The sequence below is a fragment of the Myotis brandtii genome, unplaced genomic scaffold, assembly GCF_000412655.1.
Source record: "Myotis brandtii unplaced genomic scaffold, ASM41265v1 scaffold810, whole genome shotgun sequence".
NCBI classification, from domain to species: Eukaryota; Metazoa; Chordata; class Mammalia; order Chiroptera; family Vespertilionidae; genus Myotis; species Myotis brandtii.
In genome coordinates, this window is record NW_005371274.1 from 1,818,031 (window position 1) to 1,825,679 (window position 7,649).

The following is a 7,649-nucleotide window of genomic DNA, read 5'->3' on the forward strand; positions in this document are numbered from 1 at the left end:
GCAGGGGCCGGGCTGAGGGACCCCCCCCCCCGCCCCCTCCGAGTGCACAAATTTTTGTGCACCAGGCCTCTAGTTAATGTTATAAAAGAGGTCTATTACTTACACGTGCATAGAATTCTGAATATGAACTATTATAACTGCTCTTTCAGGAAGGGAATCTAGAAGACTGACAGTCAGACATGAGAAAGAGCCTTACTTAACTTCACTTTTTAGCCTTTGTAATGTTTGGATTTTTAGGACCATTTTCAGGTATTACTTTTTTTCCAAAATATTTTAAAATTTTAAAAAGAAGCATTTTACAGTGCAACAAAATCATTTCTTAAATGTTTTTCTTTTTTTTTTTTTTTTTTTTTTTTTAAGACAAACTCAAGCAATGAGAAGTCATTTAAAATTGGTAAAAGTTACCAAAAGAACCAAACTAGATTCAGTAATCTGAAGCATGGTTTTATGTCCTCAATTCAGATTTGTTCTATGCAGGGTAAGAGAGACAAAACAAAAGCATTTGATGCATTATGTGTGAGATGACTAAAATTACCAATTCATGTCCACTTCGTCCTCCTCATTCCAGAGGAATCTATGATTTTCTCGTATAACATCCATGTCTGTCTTGTCATTTTCCCTGGAAAATAAAATATTTCAATCTAATATAAACACTGAATTAGTCAAATTTAGGAGATTAAACAGTTTGTGAGGCTTTTGAAGACCTAAATAAAAATAAAATAAACAAAGATGAAGACAGTTTTATGTGTATGCATATATGTACATATATTTGTAAAAATTATTTCAGTACTTTTCAAATGCAATATAAAGGGTGCTACTACAGAAGCAATTTAATGGATAAGAAACTCATCCATCTCTGGCACTGACTGCAATTATACACATGGTGCTAAATAACCAAAGCTAGAATGAGAAATCTGAGTAAACATTAAATGGACAAGGGAAAATGTATGAAAATAACTTTCAGAAAATAAAAAATGTCAACAACACTACCCTACTGAGATCTAGTTTTAAAATTATATGAAGAGTTTTCCATTCCTCATTTTACTATAGCTTCCTAGGAAGACAGTAAGGAAGAGAGTTGAAGGGTATAATTTTTCCGGATGCTAACAGTATAGGTTTGTAAAACAAGGGATTGTAGGGGAGTACAGGCCAAACTGAGAGGGAGGTAAGTTTGGGATACATGATATGGTATAAAGTGTTTTAGGGGTCTCCCAATTCAGAAAATTGTTAAGTCAGAGGGAAAAACCCATACAAAACCAAGAGGCTCTCAAGAGAAGAGCCCCAAATATAGGAAGCAATTTCACGTGTGGGAAATATTAGAGTGAGGTTTCTTGTTTTCCCTACCTTTAACAAAGCAATCCCAAACATTGAGGTTTAAAAAGTTCAAAGATCCTCAAAAAAACCAAAAACCTGCATAATCAGGTACATGTGTATTCCTCACAATCTGTTATTGCCAGGGGCAGATCTAGCTCTGCAGGCTACCTGTTACTAGAAAAATGGGGTTCATGAGAAGCTACTTAGCTAGAAGCTATGGATGGTCTCTCCACTTTATGATACAACAGAGGAAAGCAGAGGAAAATTATAGAATGGAAACAGAGGAAAACTATAGAACCAGTAGACATAGTAGCTATGGGTCTTTAAAAGATCCCCACTCTCCCCTCTAATTCTATGTAAACTTCATGACACTTACCCCAATCGCCTGAAATCTTCTTTTTTGCCACCATAATATAAAATATAGTCATTTACAAACTTTGCATGCCTTTGATACTGAAATGCAAAAAATTAAGGATTTTATTTAAGAGTTGTTTTTGTCCATGACATATTAGTGAGTAGAAATAAAAAGCATAGTATGCTTTTTTAATATGTAAATATATACTATACAATGCTTATAAACTCAAAGATAGAAAAAGGTAAATATTAGACTATTACATATGAACATTATAGAAAACAGGGACTTTCACTTTCTACTGAATACTGTTTATATTGTTTTAAACTTTTCTCCAGCACATACTACTCATGATAAAACATATCTCTACTGGTGAGAAAGAAAGTTTCCTCTTCTATTGCTAAACTACATATAGCCTCACACCACCACTCATTTTACTCATCACAATATGAAAAATTGTAGTTAAGGAGTACAAAAATTAAAGGTAAGGAGAATTTACCTTTCACTATTATAAAATATAATTTAGCTATTTTAGTAATAATAAAACTTCTAAAAATAGAAGATGCAACTTCTATATTAGACCCTAACATTAGGCTTTCGAAAAACAGTAAATATAATAAATAAGATGTTATTTTTTATACCTTTTTTTAAAATATATATTTTTATTGATTTTTTACAGAGAGGAAGGGAGAGGGAGAGAGAGTTAGAAACACCGATGAGAGAGAAACATGGATCAGCTGCCTCCTGCACATCCCCTACTGGGGATGTGCCTGTAACCAAGGTACATGCCCTTGACCGGAATCAAACCCGGGACCCTTCAGTCCGCAGGCCAACGCTCTATCCACTGAGCAAAACCGGTCAGGGCTTTTATACCCTTTTTTAATATTCAAAGAACCCACAGTCATGTTTATTTTTAGTGCAGTATAACAAGATATATGAGGTTAAAGCTTAATGGTACTCTCTAGAAGTGAACATACACATACAGATCTTACCGCATCTATAATACTATCTGTGACTACATCCTATTATATTAAAGACTAGAGGCCCAGTGCACGAAAATCATGTGTGTGTGTGTGTGTGAATCCCTCTACGCCCGGCCTGCACCCTCTCACAGTTTAGGAGCCCTTGGGGGATGTCCCCGCAGGGAGCGGGCCTAAACCGTCAATTGGACATCCTTAGCATTGCTGCGGAGAGGGTAGAGGCTCCCACCACTGCCTCTGCATCGTGAGCCCGGCTTTTGGCTGAGGAGTGCTCCCCCTGTGGACCACCAGGGGGCAGCTCCTGCATTGAGCGTCTCCCTCCTGGTGGTCAGTGCATGTCATAGCGACTGGTCGTTCTGCTGTTCAGTTGATTTGCATATTAGCCTTTTATTATATAGGATAGTGACTTAATTGATCAGAATGTGTTCTAATAGAGTATCAAATCAGAATATACTTCCAAAACTGGAAACAAAACAGTTAATATGTCAGAAAAGAAAAAAGAGAAGAGTAAAATATCTGGAGATATGGGTTCTAGCTCTTGGTCTCTCACTCATGGATCATGTGACCTTAGCAAGTCATTTAAATCTTTTAGAGCTAGGATCAGCAAACATTTTTTGTAAATATGTGGGCCATATGGTCTCTGTTGCAACTGCACAGTTCTGCCATTTTAGTATGAAAGAAGGCACAGATAACATCTAAATGAATGAGCATAGCTGTGGTTCTAAAAATCTACTTCCAAAACAGGTGGCAGGTGGAGCTTTTCTTCCAGGAAGATGGAGTAGACAAAGACATACTTTTAAATACTATTTTACAAAGACCTTAACTACCCAAGAAGGGGTAGGAAGAGAATGAATTAAAATGAGACAGAAGACAAGCAGAGTATAAAATGAGAAATGTGAGCATGGCAAAACAGGTTAGAAAAAATATTTGCAAGTTCATTAACTTTGTAAACATATTTTTGGAACATTGGGAATATGTTTTATTATTTTTGTCTCTCAATCTTTTTTATATACAATATTAGAAAAAAAAGAACTGTACTCAAAAGGAGAAATGACAAAATTCAATAAACACTTTAAAAGTAAAATATTTATCTGGCTTTATAAAATTTTATAAAATAAAAAAGATTTTTAAATATTCTATTTGTTCTAAAAACCTAGAAATATAAAAAGGATACGGCATCCATAGCTATGAGATGAAACCTTCTATTTCTTGCTTCTTCCCTGTTAAGACAAATTTTATTTTAAGCAAATTCCAATGTCTATATTCTAATTAATATATTTAAATCTTCAAGTCCCCGAGCTTACAAGAACATCTTAAATCAAACAAAGTAATTTATGTTGAAATACTATACCTGTCCAGCAATTCTTCTGCAACCTGTTTATGGACCACCTTCCCATGTTTTTCTTTCTGAAAGGGCTTTTGGAGCAGTAAATCATCTTCAGCAGTCCTGGTTTATTAAGAAAAATTATCAAGAGTTTATTTTTCTCAAAGGGTTTCTTGTTTCTTTTTAACTTCACAATTGGAACATGTTTTAAAGAATTTAAGTCTTAACTTAAAAAGACTCACTGATCTTTAATGATACATTTTATGTTTCCTTACATGTCCTAATTAATATCTTAACTTTCTTATATACCTATAAAATGGAGATGAAACTAACAAATGTATGAGTCCTGGTGTCTGGCCCACAAGGTTCCTGGGTTCAAATTCTGGCTCTGTCATTCACTATCTTAATCTTAAATAAAACTAAGTTACTTAAGTTTTTTGTGCCACAATTTCCCTGTTTGTAAAGTAGAGATATCGAAGTTTTTGGGAACGGATAATATGAAAAAAAGGAGAAGATTATCTAACTAGATTTGCTCAAATTCTATTCTTACAAAGTAATATTTTTGAATGAAAAATCTCAAAAATGGAAAGCACCATAAAATGTAATTTGTTATCATTCTTTCTATTCTTTTGGTTATCCATGAAGACTTGAATACCCAACAAAAATATTCAGTCTCAATTAGTATGTCTAATATATTGCTCTCAGTGTAAAATAATAAACCAATTTTTATAAGTTTGACTAATCAATCAGTCAACCACTCCTAAGTTACTAGATAAAATCAAGTTTCTAGCACTAGAATCTGAAAACCACACCCCTAATAGCAATCCCACCAAGATGTACTAGCTTCCTTATAAGGCCCTGGCTTTATCTGCTGTCAGATCTTGTCCCTTCCAAGTCAATAGAACTCCCATGAACCCCCCCCACACTAAGCTTATTCTGAAGTAAAGCACTAGCAAAGGGACCACCAACCACGCCCCGTCTTAGCTATGACATCTGCAAGTAAAAAGTCCTTCCCCCCCTTCCACTTCCATAAATCCCTTCACAGCATAAACATTTTCTAATTTTTCACATAATTGTTCTCAAATCTTTAAACAAAAATTCATTCAGTAGAACATCGTTGTCTTCACCTACAAGCACAATTCAAAAACTTTCAATATTATTTCTTTATACTTCATCTCAATCTAGAAAGGATCCAAAACACAGCTCAATACAAAATTACCTTTTTTTCCTTTTGCTAGGTTCTCCACAGTGTTCATCATCACTAAAATCAGAATCATAGCCTCCATGACCATGCATCTGTAAAGCATAAAGTCAGTTACTAAGAACCTAAGTTGCTCACTATTCATGAAACAGAACAGTTCAAAAATAAATTATCTTTAAAAAAAACATGTTATCTTTAAAAGCCAAAATAGTTTAAAAGATTGCGGTGGATATATCACTGTCCCTGGGCTATCTGCACATCTAAAACTTTCATTCACTTTGAAATAACAGACTTACCCTTCAGAAAATGAATAAACATTTTTCACCATTAGGACAACGAGAGGCTAGTCTTTGACCCTTTTATTGAATACCAGGTCTAGAAGCTGCCATGTGACTGCATACAAGATTCAGCAATGCTTCACTTTCATTTAACTTTGAGTAATAACAGTTGCTGTGTATTTATCATCAACTTTGTTCCAGACATTATGCTAAGTACTTACTTACAAATACTGCTTCTAATTGCAAGTTAGGAACTAATATCTCCATTTTACAGATAAAGAAATCAAGGACAAGTGACATAAAGTATATCAATTATACAGAGCAAATAGGTGGCTAAGCTTACCTACTTGACTCTTAAGACCATTATTTCCACTACTCCAAATTGCATCTCTGGAATATGCTAATATTTTTGATTATTATATTCCATTAGACTTACTGCATTTGTGAACAGCACATTATTTTTTTCCTTCCTTTCCTTAATCATCACTTGAGGACATGTTTATTGATTTGAGAGAAAAGTTGATGTGAGAGAGAAACATCAACCGGTTTGCCTTGTGTACGGCTCAGTTGGGGAATCATCCTGTGCACTGAAGGGCTGCAGGTTCAATTCCTGCAGGCACATACCCAGGTTGGGGGTTCAATCCCTAGTCAGTGTGCATACCGGAGGCAACCCATTAATGTTTCTTTCTTCCTTCCTTTCTCTCTAAAAAGAACAACAAAAACACATATCCTCAGGTGATGGTTTAAGAAAATAAAAAAAGAGGAAAGAACTCTCTCTAAATTTCATTGTACTGGACCTAAGACAAAATATGTTTCTAGTCCTGGGTACCTTGAATAAATTACTTCATCTCTTTGGGCTTCATCTGCTAAATAAGGTGGCTGTATCACGTAATCCTTAAAGTCTATGATCTATTACAGTAAAGCCTTGCTTCTGGAACGTAATTCGTCCTGGAAGGCTGTTTGAAACCAAATTATTTTTCCCATTAGAAATAATGTAAATTGAATTAATCCATTCCAGATTCCCAAAAGCCAAAAACAAAACAAAAAACGAAAATATTCACAGCACAATTTCCTGAGATGTTAACGTGAGGTTTAGCAGTAAACTGACTCACAATGGCACATTCTCTCCTTTGCTGCCTGAGAGACAGTGACTGATCATACAGATATCAGCATGACTGAGAACCAACGTCTTGTTGGACAACAGAGAATTCTGCGTGAACAACCTGGTTGAGAACCTAACTGTTCGAGATGGAAGACGTTTCAGAACCGAGGTTTGACTATCTCCTATATTTCCACTTTCAAGTGTAGGTGTGTGGCTGAATACCTCTCTTCCGTCCCACCGAATCCTAGAGAGGAAGGCCCGAGCCAGGATGGAGAAGGTTATAAGGCAGCAGTTCCAGCTCTACCCTCACATCTGTCTTCACCTGGAGCACACCCTCTCTGTTATGTCAATTCCTTGCTCCACCTATCACATCTGTTCACGCCATACCAGCCTCTCACTCCTTAAGTCCTCACTTCCTTCACATCTTGATGGGGAACAATGACTGGGTGCTGCATGTTCTGGTATCAGCCCACCAGCATTCAAATCCTGGCTCCGCACGTCTCATTTGTCTTCCTTCGAGCAGGTTCTACACCCTGTGAGCCTCAGGGCCCCCATCTCTCAGTGAGGTTAGTGAAGAGGACCGGTTTCAGGGGACTGGAAATCGCATGACCACATGCAAAGGCTTCTAGAACAGTGTCTGGCACAGTAAAACCCGGTCCATGCTAACTATTCGTACCATCGTCATCGAGTTCCCACACCCGAGGACACCACCTCCGACCCGGACCCCTCTCCCATTTCTTTTTCTCTCTGGCCGCTTCATCCATCCCATACCCATCTCCACTCAGCGGTTGCACCAAAATGCTCTCACTCACTTCAGGCAACGAATAAACGGACAAGGGCCGAGAGAAGTTCGAGAAAGGAGACGCCGGCTATCTCCAGAATCTATCAAAAGGAAAAACAATAATCAACTTTTGCATGGGAGGTGCAAGTTCGAGGTCCTTCTCCCCAACGCCCAATGCACTCGCGGCCCTTCTTACACACTCCTTCCCCGCCTCCCAGCGCTGCCGAGTTCGCCCGCAGAGTCGTCGTTTTCTGCTTTCTGGGCGGCTGCAGCGACGACCCACGGCCTGAACGGGCTGCTGCAGGGCCACTGCCGTC

At 37.3% G+C, this 7,649-nt stretch overlaps 1 protein-coding gene across 8 annotated transcripts in view; it reads right to left on the minus strand.

Moving 5' to 3' along the window:
- FRA10AC1 (fragile site, folic acid type, rare, fra(10)(q23.3) or fra(10)(q24.2) candidate 1) overlaps positions 1-7,649 on the minus strand; it is a 31,480-nt gene that overhangs the window by 23,764 nt on the left and 67 nt on the right. For 2 of the 8 annotated variants that reach the window (XM_005884051.2, XM_005884054.2), the window contains exons 1-7: positions 7,529-7,649; positions 7,364-7,433; positions 5,190-5,266; positions 3,998-4,093; positions 3,821-3,866; positions 1,691-1,767; positions 536-619 (exon numbers count right to left, since the gene is read on the minus strand). The exon at positions 7,529-7,649 is cut by the window's right edge. In XM_005884051.2, coding sequence (XP_005884113.1) covers positions 536-619; positions 1,691-1,767; positions 3,821-3,866; positions 3,998-4,093; positions 5,190-5,266 — 380 coding nt within the window. In that variant the 5' untranslated portion in view covers positions 7,364-7,433; positions 7,529-7,649. Of the gene's footprint in view, positions 1-535; positions 620-1,690; positions 1,768-3,820; positions 3,867-3,997; positions 4,094-5,189; positions 5,267-6,278; positions 6,406-6,689; positions 6,796-7,363 lie in introns of all 8 variants that reach the window. The other 6 variants (XM_014531579.1, XM_005884052.2, XM_014531576.1 and 3 more) reach the window with 6 other exon arrangements.